This window comes from Nematostella vectensis, chromosome 14 (assembly GCF_932526225.1).
Source record: "Nematostella vectensis chromosome 14, jaNemVect1.1, whole genome shotgun sequence".
NCBI lineage: Eukaryota > Metazoa > Cnidaria > Anthozoa > Actiniaria > Edwardsiidae > Nematostella > Nematostella vectensis.
The window spans coordinates 10,649,425-10,671,782 of record NC_064047.1 but is presented as its reverse complement, the minus strand read 5'-3'; the positions used below and the strand labels follow the sequence as shown (position 1 = coordinate 10,671,782).

The 22,358-nt window shown below is 37.7% G+C and overlaps 2 protein-coding genes and 1 long non-coding RNA gene across 6 annotated transcripts in view; 1 reads left to right on the top strand and 2 right to left on the bottom strand.

The window, feature by feature from the left end:
- Nucleotides 1-2,576: 2,576 nt before the first annotated feature.
- LOC116610708 (thromboxane A2 receptor-like) lies at nt 2,577-8,526 on the bottom strand. The gene is made up of 4 exons (XM_048722207.1): nt 8,277-8,526; nt 7,602-8,181; nt 5,283-5,783; nt 2,577-4,319 (listed from the first exon to the last, which is right to left on the bottom strand). Exons 2-4 carry the CDS (start codon nt 7,884-7,886, stop codon nt 4,023-4,025), a joined length of 1,083 nt encoding a protein of 360 aa, XP_048578164.1. The 5' UTR covers nt 7,887-8,181; nt 8,277-8,526; the 3' UTR covers nt 2,577-4,022.
- A 2,598-nt stretch (nt 8,527-11,124) lies between these two features.
- Nucleotides 11,125-19,602, bottom strand: LOC116618316. Its single transcript, XR_007306532.1, has 2 exons — nt 18,989-19,602; nt 11,125-12,650 (listed from the first exon to the last, which is right to left on the bottom strand). It is a non-coding gene; the product is annotated as an uncharacterized LOC116618316 (long non-coding RNA).
- LOC116618315 overlaps nt 11,229-22,358 on the top strand; it is a 66,415-nt gene continuing 55,285 nt past the window's right edge. For all 4 annotated transcript variants that reach the window (XM_048721770.1, XM_048721769.1, XM_048721768.1 and 1 more), the window contains exons 1-3: nt 11,229-11,389; nt 12,448-12,662; nt 14,603-14,815. In XM_048721770.1, coding sequence (XP_048577727.1) covers nt 11,229-11,389; nt 12,448-12,662; nt 14,603-14,815 — 589 coding nt within the window. The remainder of the gene's footprint in view (nt 11,390-12,447; nt 12,663-14,602; nt 14,816-22,358) is intronic.

Sequence of the window (22,358 nt, the reverse complement as noted above, 5' to 3'; positions counted from 1 at the left end):
GCAATTTTATTTACAACATTTCACACAAAAAAACGCTTTACTCGTCCCCTCTCAGAACAGCCGAATTCCGAGCTACGAACAAGTAACCATTGCCTGGGCTACCTGTGTCAAAACCAGACAAACCGCCCCCAAAGCTTTTGACTGACTATTTTGACGCGCTATTCCCTACCCTGGTTCCAGAGCCTCGAACGTCTCTCTATTTAGTAGCCAGCGTTCGAGGCTCTGGAACCAGTGTAGCTATTCCCAAACTAGACAAGGATTTTGGATTCGTCGTGGTTGCGCAATATATATTTGGGGTGAGAGTTGCGATTTTTTTTAACGTCGATTTAGGTGAGGGCCTCAAATTTCGATACAAAATTTAGGGGAGGTCCTTTTTTGAACAGGTATTCTGATCATTTTCCGAGCATCCCAAGAGTCTGGAATTTCAAAATACAAAACAGATAAATAAATATGATGCGCCTTCTACTTGCACTTTCACGACTTGTGTTTGTCGGGCGTTGAAATACATTATCTCCTAAAGTATGGCTTTCACTTTTTTATCTTTTGCAGTTTCGGTTTTATTAACTTCCATCGCTGAATTTACTAATTTCAATTCATGTCAAAGTCTCCCCCCCCCCCCCCCTACTAAGTTTTCAGGTTGGTGTTATGAAAAGATATGTAAACAAGTTTCAGTTGGATCGAAGAAAGGAGCTAATGATGCTGTTTTCTATTAAAGTTTTGACAATAACGAGTATTTTATCATATATTTGAAAATTGCAATATTGTCACGCGGGACCATGCACCCACACTAGTCCCCCATACAATTTATTTACAACCCTGAAAAATGGGCTCGAAATCATTACTTCTCCTTGGCTTAGCTTAGGTATATAAAGGCCTGACTTACATTACAGGCTTATACGTTTAAATACATTTTCATCAATTTCTCGGGGACACAAGATGCTAATGAAATCAAACTTGGCAAGCACTTTACTAACATGGATTTCAACATTTAGACAAATTTTGATACTTTGGCAACCGTTTTAAGGCTGCTCGAGCGTAATTTTTTGACATTAGCGTAATTTTTCTACATTAAATGTAAAATGGGGAATACAGAAGCATAGGGGATTTCAAATGTAATTGCATATTTTCCATCCCTATAGTAGTAGTCTTCTTATCGTACTGTCTTTTACAGTTAGGGTCATAACTAAATTGGAGGCATTTTGTAAATAAAGGAATTATCCAATCAAAACAGATTACCCACCCCCTACCCCTTGGTATTTGTATGCCAACCGATCACTTGAAACAAAATGGCGGCGAAAAGGGGAGTACCAATATACAGCCTAACCGTTTCTTTGAAGCTGTTTGACACCCTGAGAATAATATGCCACATTCAATATCGAAATACACGCACTTATAGTTCGCTAAACGATGACCACAGACCCGGGAAGCACTGTCGACTCGATGCAAATCCCATGCAAATGTGTTGTAATAAGCTAAGTACAGCTAAAACACTAGTGTCAAAGTTTCACTTGAAACAAAATTAAATAGAGAACTTCTAACTTTGCCCCTCTGTGTTTCTATCTAAATTACGAGGTATTTTAGTTATTTTAGACTGTTCTTCAGGGCAACAACTTCATACCAGGGGTCTATTATCAAGCCGGGAATTTTAAATAGATTTTACTTAATTTTCTCAATAGTTTCACGTGTGATCAAAATGCAACAGACGTACAGTGAATGTATCAAACATTAAGTCCTTATAAAAAATAAGCGAAAGAGAGAGAGGGGGGGGGGGGGGGTTAAGTGTGTAGATGCTCCCACAAACTTGAACAACCTAGTATTCTAGGTGCAAGTTTACTTGTGTGACCACAGTCATTGTACTCCACTGGCCACTAAAATCTTTTTTTTTGCTTCAATAGTTTATATCCTACTGATTCCCCAAAAAATGTAGTTTATTTAATACTTTAATTCTTTATTATCAGAGCTTTGACTGTAGATTTTTAAGTGTGACAGTATTTCGAATTAGGAGGGTGGTATTTTTTGGGACGCAACCCCTGTACTCTAGCATAAAAAGGGACTTTTAAAAGAAATTCAAGGTGCTAAGCAAGAATAATTGTTTTCTGTACTTTACTAAATTGTTGGTCAAGCCCTCCTTGTGTATAACTCCTCCTGGTGAAATTGCCACCATGTCAACCAACTGAAATTAATAAAATATTGTTCAATATTCTTTTCTATTCAAGTCTAGTGCACACTTGCAACAATACTGCATTATTTTGGCCTATAAGTGTGGTAAAGGAACAGAAATGATCATGATTTTGAATGTTATACGTCATGATTTTGAATGTAATATGCTGAGATCGCATTGTTTCTATTATTTTATGCTCCTTTAAGTCACTTTTCGTATTCTAGCGGGGGAATTATGTGGTGTTACGCTTTGCTAGTGTGCACCAGAAATTAAAACTAGCCACCCCCCTCCCCCCGCCACCACGCCCCCCCCCCCCCCCCCCCGGGGCGGTGTCGGTCTCCCCACAATTTGAATTTGAAACATTTACATTCAGGCCATATTCCGGTTAACAAAATATTAAGCATATATGTTTTTCTTTGCAGTTCCCAATCCTCTTTCTTTGTTTGACAGCACGGCACCGTTAAGAGTGCTTGTTATTAAAATTGTGGGTATACTTCATTTGTGGGTAACTCCTTATTACCTTTGTGGGATCTACACGTTCTCGTAGGAACGTGCCGTACGTAGAGCATCTCGAAACTAAAGTATAATTTCTACCGCTAGTTGATCATCACGTCCTAATAACAATGCGACGTGTTTCCCTATGCCGGTGTATGATTTTTTTTTTTCTTCGACCGCACCTAAAGTGCCATCTTTTAGCAGCACTAAAGAGTAAAAACTGCCGATGGCCAGGGGTATCATGAACTGTCACGCAACACCTGCAAGATCAATACAGCAGATAGCGATGTCACGCAATCTAAAGGACTAATACTGCTAATGGTCGTGAAGAGAATCGTGACATGTCACGCAACGCTTACAAGACCAATACTGCTAATGGTGATGGGCAGCAGAACATGTCACGCAAAACTCACAAGACCGAATACAATTTATGGTGAAGAGCATCGTGACATGTCACGCAACACTTACAAGAAACATACTGCTGAGACAGTGCTGAAAAACCGAAGACTAGTACCAGTACCGCGCGGTTTTGAAATGGCGGCGTTTTAGGGGGGAACTGTCACATTTTGGCGAATGCAAAGAAAATTGAATCAAACTTAAGGCTAAAATTTTCTTTATGACTCCCTCATTATAAAACAAGTCTGTCATCTTTCGTACAGTATGGTTTTAATGCTGTACAGTAAGTCAAAACAGCGACCGAAGACAGCCTTTTGTACCTTTACTCGAACGATTCAACACTGATATTTTGTTTGTTCTCGCCAGAACACGCGCATGCGCATACGTTATTCAGCACTGTCTACTGTTGATGTCCAGGGGCATCGTGTCATGTCACGCAACCCCTATAAGACCCATAATGCTGGTGATTAAGGGCATCGTGACATGTCACGCAACACTTACAAGACCCATACTACTGGTGGCCAAGGGCATCGTGACATGTCACGCAACACTAACAAGACCAATACTGCTGAGGCAAGGGGAACGTGACATGTCACGCAACACTTACAAGACCCATACTGCTGATGGCCAAGGGCATCGTGACATGTCACGCAACACTAACAAGACCCATACTGCTGGTGGCCAAGGGCATCGTGAGATGTCACGCAACACTAACAAGACCAATACTGCTGGTGGCCAAGGGCATCGTGACATGTCACGCAGCACTAACAAGACCCATACTGCTGGTGGCCAAGGGTATCGTGACATGTCACGCAACACTAACAAGACCCATACTGCTGGTGGCCAAGGGCATCGTGAGATGTCACGCAACACTAACAAGACCCATACTGCTTGTGGCCAAGGGCATCGTGACATGTCACGCAACAATAACAAGACCCATACTGCTGGTGGCCAAGGGCATCGTGACATGTCACGCAACACTAACAAGACCCATACTGCTGATAGGCCTCGCTGACAGGCCAGTCTCAAGCATGGTACTAGGACCAATACTTTGCGCATGCGTCATTCGGCGATCCCGGATGCTGAGGCCATGATTCCAGCTTGTCCTGATCCAGCTAAACTTCGTCTTGATCGTCCGCTTGAAAATCGCTCTAAATAACACGTAGATGAAGGGATTGAGGACAAAACCTAGAATAGCGAGCTTCATAGACACTAGGTCAGCGGTGTGACTTGGCAAGGCGCTGTAGAGGTGACAGAAAAATCGGACCTGAAACGAGACGAGGAAAACGGGATCAGTGTGATTAACACATACACATAAACCAATAGCTATATACCAGCGAATCTGAATATAGTCCATTGAAAACCTGTCCCGACAGCTGTAGAATATAAATTTAATTCAGCATCACTTTGATGGCGATTTTATAGTGTATACAAGCAAGGAAAAAAAATTAATTAGATTTGTTTGCCCTTTCTCCACAAATATACAATACTTTGAACTCACTAGGTCGATAATTTACTGTTATTTAGCAACAGCATGTTGTAGAAAATTCCAAAGTGACACTAAAATTACGATACTCTAGTGTACACATTCAATACCGACAACAAATAAGCTTAAGGGGTTTTGCTTACTCTTTCTCAACTCACTAGGTCGACAATTTACTGGGATGTTTGAAAAAAACTTGAAAACTTTCCGGCATTATAGTCAATTGAGGACCTTCCCGACTGTCGGGCATATAGCCACTGCGAACAATATATATAACCGTTATTGTCATAATAATTAGTACACATACTCGCCATTCGACACTTGTAATTCGCTGTTTGTTTATTTACGACGTTTTATTATGAATTAATTGTAATGACCAGAGCCTTCCCCATAAGCTGTACAGCTTTTAATTTAAAGAGGCCATATCAGCCACCCCCTAATTTGTGTTATTATTTTCATTCAATTTGACAAAGACAATTGTGGACTTGCGCTAAGAAATCACATGCAATGACTCTTAAGATGGAAGATTCACTCAAAAAAAAAAACAGAATTGACTTCGTCCGTCACCCCAAAGAACGACAAAAAAAATGTTAAAATGAAAGTTAACACTTTCTGAAAAAAAATTCTTCCTGGCTTTATTCGTAAGCCAGAACGCGTGTTTATCACGTGATCTCTAAGCGCAAATTCCCTATTACCTAAAAAAAAAAAAAGAATTAAAAGATTTGGGGCATAGAATAAAAAGCCTACCGTGACAGGAAGCCACGTGCACAGAAAGAGAAGTGATATCGTCCCGACAAACTTCGCCATTTGTTCTTCCTTCTTCGCTATCGAGCACTGACGCCTCTCAGCTATACCCATGCTAGCAGGCACGATCCTACACGCTTGTTGTTTTAGTCTCCACGACAAAAATAACACAAGCAGGTTCGAGACCAGCATCCAAGAGATAATAGCAGCCGCATATGCACCGCAGATAAAAATAAACGCCTTGTCCATTACTTTTCGCGAGTACCAATCAAATTGGCAGAAATATCCACCGCTATGAGTGACGGTATATCTCCCTATACCCAAATAAGGGAATGCGGCAACAACAAAGCACAGGCACACCGTAGCGATGCAAACACCGCGGGAAAGCTTAGGCGAGGCGAAGGTTTTGTAGAAGAATGGTTTGTGGAGGGACAGGGCGCGGTCAAAGGCCATAAAGGTGACGATGGAACCTGAGGACAAACCGCAGGCAGTGGAACAGAACGCCTGTAAGAGAAAGAAAGGCTGGTAAGCGTAACAGCTGTTAACGCAATCAACCCGCGGAAGGGCTAACGCTCGAAACGTCAGTGAAACTACTCTGTTTTATAGGGGTATAAAACATACCATTCTCACTTTGTTCAATTATTTTCCTCATTCTACCACGCCTAAGCAGACCACTTAGTTATTATTCTATAGCTGTCTGTAGCTCATCGAGTCACACCACCTAGCATTCAAAGCTTTTCTGTAGTCTTTCTAGTCCTACCACTTAGTTATTATACAGCTTGTCTGTAGTCTTTCTAGTCCTACCACCTAGTTATTCTACAGCTTGTCTGTAGTCTTTCTAGTCCTACCACTTAGTTATTCTACAGCTTGTCTGTAGTCTTTCTAGTCTTACCACTTAGTTATTCTACAGCTTGTCTGTAGTCTTTCTAGTCCTACCACCTAGTTATTCTACAGCTTGTCTGTAGTCTTTTTAGTCAGACCACCTAGTTAGTCTACAGCTTGTCTGTAGTCTTTCTAGTCCCTACCACTTAGTTATTCTACAACTTGCCTGTAGTCTTTCTAGTCCTACCACCTAGTTAGTCTACAGCTTGTCAGTAGTCTTTCTAGTCAGACCACCTAGTTATTGTACAGCTTGTCTGTAGCCTTTCTAGTCAGACCACCTAGTTAGTCTACAGCTTGTCTGTAGTCTTTCTGGTCAGACCATCTAGTTAGTCTACAGCTTGTCTGTAGTCTTTTTTGTCAGACCACCTAGTTTTTCTAAGCTTTTCTGTAGTTCTGCTAGTCATACTAGATCATCACGTAGGGCGCCCTCCAGGCGTCCTCCACGTTTACGTTTACGATTACTATTAATAATATACTTCACAAAGGCATATATGGCCATATCGTAAAGGTATAAATAAATAAATAAATAAATAAATAAATAAATAAATAACATTTCTATAGACATAACTATAACAGGCTGAATAAATAAACTAAATAGATGCCAGGAAAGTATCAATAGTGGGCTGAGTGATAGCACTAACTGGAAGGCCATTCCACATTCTTATTGCGTGTGGAAAAAAGCTTTCTTTGAAAACCTTAGTTTTGCAACTGACTAGTGCAAATCTTTGTGGATGGTATTGTTTAGTTGTTGTGTACATTTGGGCAGTTGCATAAGGTGGCATGGAAATTTCACTCAGCCCCTTATTTATTCTATAAAATAAGGCCAATCGTGCCTTTTCCCTCCTTTCTTTTAGTTTTGGCCACCCAAGTTCTTCCATTAGACGTGTCATTGTTCCCGGTTCCCGATCCCAGCATTGCTTGCAAAAGCGTGCTGCGTTCTTCTGCACTGCTTCTATGGCATCAATGAGGTATTCCTGGTGAGGGGACCAGACAGGACCAGAAGGGGGTTCAAAGGGTTTGGACCAGACCTTGCTAATTTGAGAAATTACGTGGGTAACCACTGAATAAACTTAATTGGTTAGTCGAATAGTTAGAAATTTATGTGTATTTTAATAGAAACAGTTTAGAACAAGATAGGTGGCTTAGTAACTTGTTTTCAGGGAGGAAATTTATAACTATTTTCAAGCTATTTCTAGGCCAACGAATTACTGCTAAAACCCCAAAGAATTTTCCTCTGGACACTCCGCTGCTAATTTTTTGGCCGCTTCAGAAGAAAGTCTCCGAGCTTTAACGGCTATTAATTTTTGCGCTCGTTCCATTTTTCTTCGCAGTATAACAGTTCGCTCGGTCAACTCTCACTACAAAATTGGTTATAAAATTGGTTATGCGTTCGTGACTTTTCGTGAAATTTCCTAAAAAAAGATATGAATTTCAGCTTACCTGTATTTGACACTGAGGACTCCTAACAATCCAGCCCTTTCCCGTCACAAACCCATGAATGATCAGAGTCCCTGTTGATAAAACTCCTGCAAAGTCCACCCAAGCCAGGCCTGCTACAATCACCAAGGTCGACGAGTTCCCTCTAATGAATTCCCGCCCTAATGCCAGTACCGACAGAAAACAACCGATAATTCCGATCCCGAAAATCACAAAAGATGACACCATTTCTCCCGACGAGTAATGACTTGGCTCATGGTGTTCGCAATTCGACAACGAAGCGTTCATGGCGTAGCTGTTTGTCAACCTTTTGCACCCTATACGTATGCACTGAGGTCCTTTAAGCTTTTCTTGCTCTGGATCTGGCTTGACGTTTCATTTAAAAGTTTACAAAGATTTTGAGTATATATTAAAACTTAACAAACAGAGAACGCCGATATATGTTTCCCCGCTTTGCTTCTAAGTCTCTTTTCGAAGATTGTCAAGATTCTTAACACACAAATAGCCAGTTTCCTTTCTTCTTTGAACATCGAGCTTCAAAATTCATTGTTACGGGATGCGTCGCGTCACTTGCAAAAAAAACCTTCAGTAACAGTTAATACAAGTTAATGATGCAGATTATAAAACAAAAAAACAAATTTAGCGACTGGTGTTTTGTCGCCTAGCTGTAACCCATACCTTTTTAATATCCTCTCTTCTTATTTGAATCTTGACCAGCTAACAAAGAATATGCTATCCTAACAGAACTTAGACCACACTAAATCGCCGAAATGAACCCAGCTTTCATGCTACAACTTGTCCCCGACACAATATTTGTAGAAAAGAGGCAGTTTGTTTGTTTTTTCCTTTCCCTTTTATATTACCACCGGAAGCTTTTAGATTCTACTGTCTTTATTATCCGTGATAAAGGGTATTCGTTTGCTTAAGCAAGTTTTTGGTCTTAAAACCACTTAGTAGCAAATTGAACCTGCTTTTAGAGTTTTTTGCAAACATATAATTCATATACGAAAACACTCCAAAGCTCTTTACTGCTGTTTTCAATGTTGTACGACCTCTCGCCGATGATTTCCAATTACTAAATCGCCTTTTGGTTTCAGTCATTTAAAATCCACGAAGCGTTTTCATTTGCACTGAAATGGTTCCCAATCACGCCAAATGGACAGTGCTGAAAAACGCAAGACTAGTACCGCGCGGTTAAACCAGCCTTTTTGTTTTGAAATGGCGACGTTTTTCCGGCGAACTGTCACCATCTTGACAAATGCTAAGAGTAATAGACCAAGCTTAAGGCTATAATTTTCTTTATGACTTCCTCATTATCAAAAAAATCTGTCATCTTTTGTACAGAATGGTTTTAATGCTGTACAGTTAGTCAAAACAACGACTGAAGTCAGCCTTTCGTACCTTTACTCGTACGATTCAACACTATGATTGTGTTTGATTTTGCCAGAACACGCGCATGCGCATACGTTATGCATCACTGGCCGCCAAGTGTAATTCCGTTAGTTTGAATGACGAACGCCATAAAATGGTTTAGTAGTTGAAATTAGTTGGCGAGAGTCCGCAAACGTAACTTTTCCAATGATTAGGAACATAGTTAAGAATGAGAACATGGGGTCAAATAACACGAATCAGCAATAGCGATTCCCGCAAACACTCGTAATTAAACTCAGGACTCTCCTTAACTGCCTTATTACACTTGAGGCGTTATCTTTCGCCTCTGTCTGACAAACAGATATCAAGGGGTCGCGGAAATTTTAAGGGGAAGTAGAGGAAAAATGAATGTCCCTTAGTTTCAACTTAAAAGCCCATTCATAACTGTTAGAAAAAAAACTGACCCATGGTTGTCGCATCGCAAATACGAGAACCAGTGCCGACGAAAGACCGAGCATCACGGATATGTGAGATTTTCCCGACGCAAGCACGAGTGCAGACTGAAAAGTTTTATTCTACTGAGAAAAAGCTTAACAGCCAATGCCGACGAGAGGCCGAGCAGGCGAAGAATGGAGTGAGTGCGATTACCTCGACGCAAGCACGAGTGCAAAGCGAAAAAAAAAAAAAAAACGCGCGTAACACTGTGTTCCTAGGATGCGTGAGCGCTGGCCAATCAGAGGCGTATCTTAATTTCTTGAATCACTAGGTTGTCTTTTTTTCGACGTTCCGGCAAATCTGCCTTCATCAGGATGTAAATTTCATCGTTTCGGCAATGCTGCCTTATCAGGATTAACACAGACAGCTAAACGGGTACAATACATACAATTCCCGTATTTTCCGTCTCTGAGGGCATTACGAAATTCCGTATTGCCCTACGAAAACATTTTCACAATCTTCTGTTTTTTTATTTTGTTTCCACCATCAACCTGCAAAATGAGCGACAGCGAACATTCGAGTAGCGAATTCTAACACCCAGAAGAAGAAGAAATGGAGCGAGACATTTTGTGAGCTTTTTTGTGTTGTTTTGTTCGGTTGCACGAATTTCGCTAAAGCAAAATCGACCAAAAAACCTAAGCCACCAAAAAAATTGGGAATGGACGAGCACTCTGAGTCGGGGTTTTATTATCCTGAAGAGAATGAAAAGGAAAATTTTGACAAAAAGAAAAACAAAAGGATGACGAGCCAGCGAGCGGCACTGATAGCCAAGAATAACAAAGCGTTATTTATATCGGATAAACAAAGACAAATGAATAAATAACAAGGGGTGTAAAGACCCAGAAAAGTCTCTTTAAGATAAAAGTACTACCTGTTATTTGTAAATGAAATATTTTGATCAAATCATAAAGCAGCTGAAAGCGATTAGCCTTTTCATTTTGCTACAGAAGTTTGTTCTCTACATGCCGTTTTTTCGAACTAAACGGTCCATTCATCCCGCGAAGACTGACATCTGAGCTTTCTTTGTTATTGTTTGGATCAACTCCACCTATGATAAAACCTTTAGCTTCCAAAAGGTGCAAATAGAAAGAAAACATACCAAAAAGTCGTCCAATTACTTGTTGAATCTTTTCACTTATTTTAATTTTTGATTTGGCAGCGCGCTAGTGTTTCTTGTATTCCCGCCTTTTTGAAATCGAAAGCCAAAAGTTCATTTGTTTTCTCGTCATTTTTATTTTTAAAAGCTATATAATAAACAACTTACTAACCTCGACCGTTCGATCATGCCGGGAAATATCAAACTGAGGCTTTGGCGCGTATCGACCGAGGCTTTGCAAGGTCGATGCGCCAAAGCTTTAGTTTGATATTTCCCGGCATGACCTCACTCTCGGTTAGTAAGTAGTTAGTATTTCTCGGATAAGAAAACATATATCATCGTCATATATATATATATTAGCATAAGACAATCACTGCACAGGACCAAAACAATACTAGAGGCGTATCTTACAATAACTGTTTCTTCTAAAAAAAAAAAAAAAGACTTTCACGGACGACATATTGGTACATGACCCTAATACGGGTGATTCGCTCTCTTACATCATCGTCTCTTGTGAATACCCGGCCATGGGTCAATCCCAATCCCAATCCATTTTTTTTTTCAGTCGCTTGCTCGGCCGCTGCTGTGCGACCCCAAAAAGCTCGCTTTCCGGCCAAGTCTATCCTCCCCCGTCGTAAATTCGTCTGTAAAGCAATCGTGAGGTCCCTATGAAGGCAAATAGGGGCACGCCTCAAGTGGTCAAACAGAATCATCACATGCAAGAAGGTTACGGGTTGAGCCACCTGTTCATACGCAAATATTTAAACATATACGAAGACTGTCTGTCACCAGACCACACTCCCAAGACAAAGAGCAGCTGTAAGGAGAGGTAAGGCCGCAATCTGTAAAAAAAAAAAAGGTCACGTTATTTTAACTTCCAAAGGAAATCGAAATTAATTGCATTTTACGGGAGACCTAAATAATTATAGCGGGTCAATTGAAAATAATGAAGGACAATAGAAGAGGCATGTAGTATATATGTAAACACGAGAAAGTTAACTGACAGAAGAAGATTCAATTTGATTGAGGGACAGACTATTAAAACATGACGGGGGAGTTGCTGATTCCCTCCAAAAAACAACAACAACAACGTCGGGGAAAAAATATAGCAAAAAAAATTGCCATTATGTGCTTCGTCCCTTATCCGAATAAAGATACCGAGTAGTAGGAAATTACTAGGAAAACTGCTGAGATATCAAGTTTTAAGTAATTTATTTTTTAATGTCCCTGCCAGGCTTATAAGGGGGAGGCGCTTATTTCAAAATCTGTTTAATCTCTAGATATTTTTTTACTAAAATCCTCCCAGAACCAAAACAAAACACAAGAAAGTAAAACGTTATTTTAACTTCCAAGGGAAATCGAAATTAATTGCATTTTACGGGAGAGTCAAATAATTATAGCGGGTCAATTGAAAATAATGAAGGACAATAGAAAAGGCATGTAGTATATAAGAAAAACACAAGAAAGTTAACTGACAGAAAAAGATTCAATTTGATTGAGGGACGGACTATTAAAACATGACGGGGTAGTAGGAAATTACTAGGAAAACTGCTGAGATATCAAGTTTTAAGTAATTTATTTTTTCATGTCCCTGCCAGGCTTATAAGGGGGAGGCGCTTATTTCAAAATCTGTTTAATCCCTAGATATTTTTTTACTAAAATCCTCCCAGAACCAAAACAAAACACACAAGAAACTTTCATTGATAAGGTGTGGCTGCATGGATTGTCACCATGCAAGGCTCACTCAAAAGCCAACAACAAGGAAATCACAAGAACAGAAATGTTATTGAACCAGCCCTCCCTCTCCTATATCTAAATCATGTGACAATAAAAGGGAATGAAATAACTAAGAAATTTCAGTAATTTATTGATATATGATTGCCCAAGAATGGCACGAGCGTCGTCCCGAAGAGCGTTGTTTCTCTGTTTACTGGTTCTGCTGCAAGAGTTTGGTCCCGCACACTTTGCCAAACTCGCGCAAAATGACTTCCTCAGCGACCGGGAATTCTTGGACAGCGAAGATGAGGATAACGCTGATGACCAAGAGACTGGAAGCAACCTTGTGCCACAAACCCCAATAACTCAGTCATCTGCAAAGAAAAGTAAGAAAGTAATTGTTACTGATCAGTAAACGTACTTTTTCGAATTTCTACATCTTAACCCCCGGGCTTTTTTGGGCTTCCATATAACAAAAATTCAGCCAAAAATTGACGTTTTTGCCAAACGCGGTCATTTCCATATAAGGCAACTAATTTTTTCCTTATTTGGAAAATCTGCATGATTCTTGTCATTTTTAAGGTTGTCCTATCGCAGGGGCTTCGTAAACTTTATGACCTGTAATCAGAAGAAAAAAACAGTGACTGTGACCATCTTTACTCTATGAAGAAAGTATCTAAAAACGAACTAAGATTTCTCGGTACCAGACCCCCAAAATGACAAGGTTTTCTTCATATGCTTTGACCGGAGGGGGTACCAAAACGCGCTGAGGAAAAGCGGCTATAACTACCTGCTCAAGTTCCAGCCAAAGGCACATAGGCCTGATGCGCAACGACGCAATAGACAAAAGAACATTATCTGGTATAATAAACCTTTTAACAAAAACGTAAGCACAAATATAGGCAGAGAATTCCTTAAGTTAGTTGATAAGTCTTTTCCCGCTAGCAGCACCCTTAAGAAAATCTTCAACAGGAACACGCTTAAGATTAGCTATAGCTGTATGCCAAATGTAAAGCAATTAATTGATGGGCACAATAAGATCATTTTGAATAGAAGGGGCAATGAGCAGGTGGAGGACGATAGGAAATGTAATTGTAGGAAAAGGGAAGACTGTCTTTTAAACGGGGAATGCCTTGAAAAAGAGATAGTTTACCAAGCTAGAGTAGAGACAGGGGACAAATGCGAAACGTATATAGGTCTAACAGCAAACGAGTTTAAGACAAGATGGAGAAATCACGCTTCTTCATTTAGAATTGAAAATAGGAGAAACGTGACGGAATTGAGTAAGCACATATGGCAGTTAAAAGATAGGAGAATCAATTACACAATAAGTTGGAAGATAATAGCTAGAGCAAAGGCATACTCTAAGGAAAGTAAGAGATGTAATTTATGCACTACAGAGAAACCTTTTATAATTATGAAACCAGAGATGGCAACACTTAACAAGCGAAACGAGCTATAATATAACATATATATAATATAATATAATATAATATAATATAATATAATATAATATAATATAATATAATATAATATAATATAATATAATATAATATAATATAATATAATATAATATAATATAATATAATATAATATAATATAATATAATATAATATAATATAATATAATATAATATAATATAATATAATATAATATAATATAATATAATATAATATAATATAATATAATATAATATAATATAATATAATATAATATAATATAATATAATATAATATAATATAATATAATATAATATAATATAATATAATATAATATAATATAATATAATATAATATAATATAATATAATATAATATAATATAATATAATATAATATAATATAACATATATATAATATAATATAATATAATATAATATAATATAATATAATATAATATAATATAATATAATATAATATAATATAATATAATATAATATAATATAATATAATATAATATAATATAATATAATATAATATAATATAATATAATATAATATAATATAATATAATATAATATAATATAATATAATATAATATAATATAATATAATATAATATATATAAAAGTGTGCCTCATCCCTCTCCCTGGCAAATACAAGGAAGGACTGAGGCTTAATCCCCAAACATATATTTCTAGTAAGGCCCTTCTAATGATTTAGCAAAAGATAGGCGACATGCATATGAAATAAGGTGAAGTTTTGGGTGACCAGCTTGTACGCGCTCACGGCTTTTAGCCGCAAAAACAAAGAAAGCAACCTACGAACCAGCGAAACAGTTTCTATATCAACAAGCGCTTATTTCCTCTAATCATAACACCATTTTATCAGGCCGTATCAAGAATGTCTATACAGTCGTCAAGTACGGAGCGCAGTTCTCCAATGCTCTTACTTCTACTACCAGCCTGGCCATCGCTATATACCAAGCCATAGAAGGCTGTTGCGGTCAGTTTCCAAAAGCATGTGAATATCGCGACGAGTTTATTAAGATGAAAACTCAAGTTAAAGAGCAAAGCGCCCTGGCGGACAACTTACAGCGGGAAGGTAAAGCTTACAGAAATCCCAATGTTTTTAACTCATTAAAGGGGAATTGCAAGCTAATTACAACCAGGACTTATACTTAGATGTAAAAACAAAAAATACGCTTACCGTAGGTGTTTTCGCGCGGTTGTAATTCGTTTTCGAAAAATTCGACGTTTCGCCGCCATCTAGGATGCTTTGCTAGTCAGCACATAAGCTGTCAGAGGTCGCTTTTGTGACGTACAGTATGAACAAGGTGGCGTTTTGTTCCCGCCTTATGCAAATATTTTTTCTCATCGCGGGCGAGCCTCTTCGAGTTACACTCAGACTACTTGAGTTGCTGCAAGTTGTAATCACCGAGGTTTCAGCATATCAAACTCAGAGACAAAGTCTGATGCTACTCCGTAGGACGCAAAACATCAATTAGGGAAACACTGTTTGAAACAAGATCTAAAAAGTCAGACAGAAGACTATGAAGTCAAACCAAATATGTGCGACTTAATGTACTCAAACGACTGTTCTATAAGCTTACAACATAGGACTTATCGTTTGATCCGCCACAACTACCTGGATTTAAGTACTTTTCCACGTAACAGAAAAACTGTAAAGTGATATTTTGAAATACTACTGAAAATGTAAATAGAAGGCATTTAGCAAATTGGAGATAAATTCGATAAGAGTACGTGTTTACATACAGCTTTTTTGGCGAGAGAAATAGTCGATGAAGTAGATTTTTAAAATTATTTGTTGATTTTATTTATACTTATTGTATGCTAGCTCTTACTGCCGAACAGACCTTCTAATAAAATTGTGTAGATGAACTGCTAAAAGTTGTGTATTTGGTTCTCTCGTCTCAGTGAGTCTTTGCATTAAAAACTATTGTAAAATGTGGGTCGTTCTTCGTTAATGAACAGAGTAGGAGAACTGGTATAAAGAACCTGAAGGATAACAGAATAGGTTGCATGCTACCCAATGATAAGACAAAAAATATATCTGGGCAATGCAGTTTATATGTGGGCTATGTGTGCAGAATCAAAAGCAACTCTTTTCTCGAATGGTTCCAATCTCTTGAAAATATTTCATAGTCTGGGAGAGTGTTGGTACAATGAAATAATCAGTCATCAATTGTTACGGAATTTAAATTACTGTCTGGTTTATTAGATAATTTGGCCAAAAAACTCACAAAGTACCAGATTCAATTCAATTCTACAGTTCTTAAATACCAAACTCTACTAGAGACCATGATTAACATGCTTACTGGAATTAAAGCGCCAAATCATAAAAACAGGCTTATGTTTACGGTAAAATTCTTGTAAAAAGCAACCCTTTTTTTCAGTGCATTTCAAGTAATCATGCAGTAGAGAGCGTGCATGGTATGGTGTTCACCATCTTGGTAAAATATGAACAACTATTACAAATTTGGAATCACCATAACAGCATCAAAACTCCCCTAGTAAGCCTCACTAGTCAGCCCCCAGGACATTTTGTTCTTCGGCTAGAAGAGGGGTCTTAAAAGAAAATAGAAAAAGGGGGTTTAGAATGATAGAAATAGGGGTTTTATTTCAAAATCTCTGTCTCTAGCTTTTGGCACTTGGTGATTTTAGCCCCTAGTTAGCAGAGCTTTTACTGTATTTACATAGTAGGTAGCACTAAGCAATAAGCTAATAAATGTTAATATAAAATAAGACAAGACAACTCCTCTCTATTTTCGCCATTTATTGGTTCAACAAAAGAATGAATATAAGATTTCTGCTGAGCATTAGTGCATTTCCAAGGGAATTGCAGCCTCAAACCAACAACCACCTCCCCTTCATTGACACACTCCAGGCTACAGGCAAGGGGTACACTATACAAAATCATATAAAAACTTGTTCAGATATTGGCAGTGTGTGGTGCCAACATTATTCTGTCCATAGAAAACTAAAAGGGTTGATCTTTTTGCCCAATCTATTAATGATTGATATTGATTGTGTTCAAGAAACAGACTAACACTGACCCATAACCCTAGGAGATGACTCCAAGCAATAAGTTAGTATATTCCACATAGTCAAAAGGAATGTAGATTCACATATATAGCACAGCTGCACAACCTTTTATTGTGGTACAGGTGTGAAGCATGAAGTTATTCTTTTTAGGTTCTTAATAAGTGTAATCCTTGCAATTAAACATTCTTATATACTGGTAACATTTGATTGGACTTTCATCATCCAGAGGTGTGGAATGCAGGCATCAGCCACATTCCAGAAAATAAAAAGCAGCACATCACATTGTGATTGCCACCAAAATGAACAAATAAAATGGGCTGTTTGTACAATAGTATTTTAAGTCGCTAGCTTGATCCTTCCTTTTTAGAGCATCACTCTAAGGAAAAAATATTTTGCTGATATCTGAGCATTGGCATGTTCTTAGCATGTTCTTAAAATTTGGCAAAACCCCAGCCTGGACGTTCTTATTAAAAAGGTTCTTATAAAAAAAGGAGTGTATTTATTATAACTTACAGTACTTTCATATAATAAAAGAGTCCAAATACCAACAGACAGTCAAGAGGCTATATTGAAACACTACAGTAGGCATCCATGAGTTCAAATATTAAGAGGACCTGTGAAAATAATGTCGCTCCTTTTAAGCTTATTGTATTTAGTCAAAGGAAGGTGTTTTCGTTCAGACTTTCAGAGGTTTTGTTTTACCTTTTGTTTGAGAATTAACAAAGGCTTTACCCCTGTTGACATGTAATAACCAGATATTTATGCCATACAGAGTAGTCTGGTTATTGTATGTCAACACCTCCTTGATGTCACCGAGATCTATAACGTCTGATTGGCTCAAACCGCGCAGATCTGCGCCGTGCAAACCCCAAATCATAGCTCGATAGCTGATTGGTTTAACCTTGAGCAGAACTGCGTACGGGGTCAGGACCCTAAGATGTTTCCACTTAATAGGTTTTTTTTCCAGTTTAGAATTGATCACTGTTATAATTGAGTAAAAAGTAGCCAATAAAATGATGGTTGTACTTTATTGACTGAAAAACATTACAGCATCATTGCAGTGTAAATTTTAAATGATATATAATGTATAATTAAAAATAAATGATATAGAAACTATTTAAAACAAACGCCATTCATATTATAAGTCTTTCATTGCCATAACGCCCTGAGACGCCTGTAAAATAAAGGCCCAACTCCAAAGCGTCAAAAATCCAAGGCATAGACGACTTTCAAAAGCGCATCCAAGCAATGTAATAGAATTGACTCTTTTGTCAAAATATTAACCTTGATTTCTGACCAATTCGTAAACAAATGCTTAAACTTAGAAACATTTCTTACCAAAAAAGACACAAAATTCCGAACTACAGATAGAGACAAGCAAACACAGATCAAGTCACAAATAGATACCTTTATTGCGCTCCGTTAGGTCCCATTTTACAGCAATCAGTCACAATAATCAATGCTAGAACCTCCATTAGAAGCGAGTCACCATGTTTAGCCTATTTTGCATGCCTGCACTGTATCATGGGAGTCTTGGAAACACCTTGACAGACAAGCGGGCAATCTCCTCCCCCAGAATCATAACAGTTTTTTTTATAAGTCTCTTTGCCCCGAAGCCAAACAAAACTTTTCCAGGTCCAAGGAACCCAGAATAAGCTTGAAAACAATTTTTGAATAAGGTTGGGTAGCAAAGATGGCCCACATTGAAGAGTATGAGGCCATTCACAAGAAAATTCCTTTCTCACTTGGTGAAGCCCAGACAAGGAATTATCCCATTGAATCAACCTCAGCGTGCAAACATCCATAAGCACAGCATTAATTATGCCCCAAAAGACTTCATGATGTCCTAAGGCACCCTACAGATGTGAAAAAGCTGTAATTTTTAAGCAAATTACAAGCAAAACTGTTGTAAGCGACAGGCTGTAGCAGTGCCGTCGCTAGAAAGAAAAGGCACCGCAGTGCATTGTTGGAAACTTCAAGGCATACCGTCTTGGGATAAAATACAAATTAAAACCATAGCCAGTCAAAGCTATTATAGTAGCATTACTAAAGATATCTCGCAAAATAAAGAAGAATGAAAACCTGAAGTTTCTAAATAAATTCTCATATTAGCCTAGCGTATGAAGGATGCAATTTCGGATGTTATGTAGCACAATTGAATTCAAAGCAAAGTACTCGAAATGTAGAATATAAGACAAGGAAAATGATTTACCTGAATCTTCTGATTCATTCTCAAGTAAAAGCTTATTTTACCCATTTTAAGGCTAATAACTTCATTAGCAGCACGACAAAGTTTTTACGCACATGTACAACGATTCCTCAGATCCATTGTGGTTTGGTTGTGATATGCTTGCTCTTGCATAGTTTTGAGCTTGAATGATTCAACGTGGAATGAGACGAAAACAAATGGCTGCCACATAGACCACGCCATCTTGTTTATACAGTACGTCACAAAAGCGACCGCTGACAGTTTATGCGCTGACAAGCAAAACATTCAAGATGGCGGCGAAACGTCGAATTTCTCAAAAACGAATAATAACCGCGCGAAAACACCTACAGCAAGCGTATTTTTTTGTTTTTACATCTAAATATGAGTCCTGGTTGTATTTAGCTTGCAGTTCCCCTTTTTAAAGATCTAGGTCAGTCGTTGTTTTTCATCTTTCGTCTTTCATCAAATCACCAAGTATAAATAAGCATCCATTTCCATCGGTTATCTGGATGATTCACTGTGATATTTTCAAATTAATTTCGTAAATGAAGTTTAAAAAATTGTTTTATGTGGTTATTTCAAGATTATCTCATATGTCAAGGCTTACTCAAAACGGCTTGGGGAAAGATAAAAAAGACGGCGGTGATCTTCCTATTTTTTACATAATAAAATTTTTTTATCAAATTTTTTTTTTTATTTTCGCGCATATTAAATTTCGCGAAAATTTTCTCGGCAAATTTCGCGAGTCTTTAATTTCGCGATCGCGTACTAAAAGGTGTATGCAGGTCAATTAATTTTGTAGATTTGAGGTTTCAATGACTTTTTTCGTTTTTTAATAAAAATACTTTAACCGCCTACTGTAACAAGACCAATATAATTGAAACAAAACCAAACACGCTGTCCCATAGGCATTTGAATCGCCTCAAAAGTCAGTCTGACAGTAATAGCTGAGCCAGCGCGGCCGTAGGCCGCTCGCGGAGCTCTACAGGTATAGAAATTGGTCATAAACTAGGCGACTCAAAATTTGTGGTCAATGACGTCATGCCACACGCTGTCAGCTCGCTATACCACTCACGTGACCAGCTCATGCGACCAGGCCAGCTAATTGATTGATCGCTCTAAACCAATGACAGACTGGCTCCGACAGGAACTGGGGGGTGGGGGGGGGGGGGGGGGGGGGGGCTTGGATAAAGCCGGGTGGGGACTAAGCCTATTCTGACTTTCGACATCAAACGACCAACGGGACACAAGCTGACAGAGGAGAATTGACGAAAAATGTGTTTAATAGAGAAAATGCAACTAATTATCCAGTCAAAGGGCCGTAAGAAAATAAGAATTTGAAGTATACATCTGTCTACTGCTTTGTAGGAACTGCTTTGTTCTTACAAGCTCGGAATATCGGCTCGACTTTATAGTTGAAGGAAAAAGCTACAAAACCAGCAGCATTTATCAGGGAATTGTCGAGGCTCTGCACTGCTATTCTCATTATGATGTTACAGAGCAAAAATTTAAAAAAAAACTTTATTTATGGCTAAAATACGGAATCCTAAACGAGCGAACACCACAACGCAAACAACATGGACAGTCAAGGTGAGTTTCGGACGAAAATTTCAATTCAAAATAGTGTGAATAAAATATAATATATAGATTTAGGCACTGCCTAAAAGCGGAGCCAGCATTGAACACCTTCTGTGTTGACTGATTGAGGTATTTTTGGGGGATCTAGGATCCTGCTCTTTACTGAGAGTTATTTATTGTACCAACCAAATGGATCCAGGCCTTATTCAATAATTGAAATTATGCAGTACATCAAAGTTAACAAACACAATTCCTGGTGTGAATATGGCTGTCAAAGTTGTCAAGAGTTAAATGGTAAATTCTTATGTCCCATTATAGAAGTTTATAAATATATTTTTTTAATCAAAACAATACTCCGACAAGCTTTGCCCTTGTGCAGAATAGGTCATGGATGTAACAGCATTCCACAGATTTGAAATAATATATTTAGACTGTTTAGATGCCATACTGTAATTTTTATGTATTGATTTAGTGGCGATTCTCTCCTTCATTGGACCGAATATTCAGAAAAATGTCTGGAAATTAAAATCCAAAAATATATCTCCTTTCATGCATTACATATTGGTGCACCCACCATTTACCATATAGTGGCCTTGTTGTTGGTGGCCTACTCCAAAATGAATGCAATGAAGAAAAAACAAATTGATTTTGGAAGCAAATCCTAAAAAAAAAAAAAAACATCCAAGGCATCACTGACAGTGCTAAAATGCTAACTTCTAATTTCAAACCAAACCCTTTCATTGATCTATGTTTGGGGTATGAGGAAGGAAAGAATATCAATTGACTAAAAAATAGTCGACGGGGGAGGAGATATAAAGGGAATTGACTCAACTTGAAAGGTTTGTTGAAAAAAATATAACAGTAATGAAAATAATTTGATTGAGCATTTCTTGACATTTCCCCTTTCCCATTATCTTAACCCTTTCATCACCACAGGCCTCTAAACAGGCCATGTCTATGCAATCCAAGCTATGTGAACAGAATTCTATTATTGAAAAAGAACAAGGTTGTTGCTAGTGTTATAAAGTTTAAGTATCTTGCCCTAAAAAACCCTTTCCATAATAAAAGTTTCATTAATGTACATTTGTAAAGCTACATTCTAACAAGCTTTGTCCTTGCAAAGAACAAGTAATGGATGAAACAGGATTTCAAAGATAGAATATAGTGTCAGACACAATTTTAGGTAAGATGCAATACTGAAGTTTTAATGTACCATTTTAAGTGGTGATTTTCCATCCCCATGGGAATTAATATCTACAAATATACATCCAGTAATGTATTATATTTTGGTGTTTTTAGAAACCCTGGATCAAACCATTCCAATGAAATAAATCTAAACCTTTAAAATAAATGTAATGGAAAAGGAAAGGAAATCCTAAAAAGAAGATATAAGTGAAAGTACTAAATGAAAATTTCTAATTTAAAAATCAAATCTGTTTATTAATTTATTTTTGGTGTAGAGGGGAAATAGCAAAGAGCATCAATTGCATAAAAATAGTCAACATGGAGAAGAAAAGGAATAAATATGACTCTTCTTTAAATGTTTGAAAAGAAAATATAATAACAATAATGTGATAATTATATTCAGTACTTTCCTAAAATATCCCCTTTTCCATTATCTTTAGGTTAATAAAGATACAGATTTATTATTTAAAAAGCAAAAGTTTGTTTTTAGTTTTATATAATATAAGTATCTTGTTCTAAAAAAAACCTATTGAGTGTGTACTGCTGAATCACATGGTAATGCCCTAATCATTTGAGCCCCCTCCCTTATGGTCCTGGGGAAGTCAGGGGT